Source organism: Phytophthora parasitica (assembly GCF_000247585.1).
Source record: "Phytophthora parasitica INRA-310 unplaced genomic scaffold supercont2.9, whole genome shotgun sequence".
NCBI classification, from domain to species: Eukaryota; Oomycota; class Peronosporomycetes; order Peronosporales; family Peronosporaceae; genus Phytophthora; species Phytophthora nicotianae.
Window position 1 is genome coordinate 753,848 of NW_008648995.1, and position 509 is coordinate 754,356.

Below are 509 nucleotides of genomic sequence, written 5' to 3' on the forward strand. Positions count from 1 at the left end.
GCCCGTGTTTTGAAGGCGGCTTTGTATGGCCAGCGTCGTGCCTCAGCTTCCCCGCCTCCGCTAGACTTATTTTACCCTTCCTTCCGCTCCGCGTTAAAGTCCCAAGCCCGCATCCAAGATGGTACGGCCTGCTTTATTTATGCGTAGCTCAGGCTGCGGATCCCGGCGCACGATGGCGCTGGGCTAGCTGCAATCTCTCCGTCTCCTGTGCCGTATGGCGGTATCGGCGTTCCCGAACTCGCAGTAGCGGAGCGACTACAGCGTCGCACACACAGCGAGTTAATCAGAACAGGCCTGTCCGGAAAAGAATTGCCGCGTAACGCATTAATTGCGCCACAGGAGACGGAGACGCAGCAACAATAGATGGCAACAGTAAACGCTCGTGACACAGAGAGGACTGACAAGTGTGCAATGATTGTGTCAATGTAGACGAAAGGTACGCAGAGTTTCGGTATGCGCCACAACAAGACCCACACCATCTGCAGACGGTGTGGTCGCAGCTCTTACCA

General features: G+C 55.8%; 1 protein-coding gene across 1 annotated transcript; it reads left to right on the forward strand.

Moving 5' to 3' along the window:
* Nucleotides 1-118: 118 nt before the first annotated feature.
* On the forward strand, nt 119-363 carry PPTG_21863 (hypothetical protein; the record flags this gene model as incomplete). Its single annotated transcript, XM_008900565.1, has 2 exons — nt 119-121; nt 148-363. The coding sequence occupies 2 exons, from the start codon at nt 119-121 to the stop codon at nt 361-363; spliced, it is 219 nt and encodes a 72-aa protein (XP_008898813.1).
* Nucleotides 364-509: the final 146 nt, after the last annotated feature.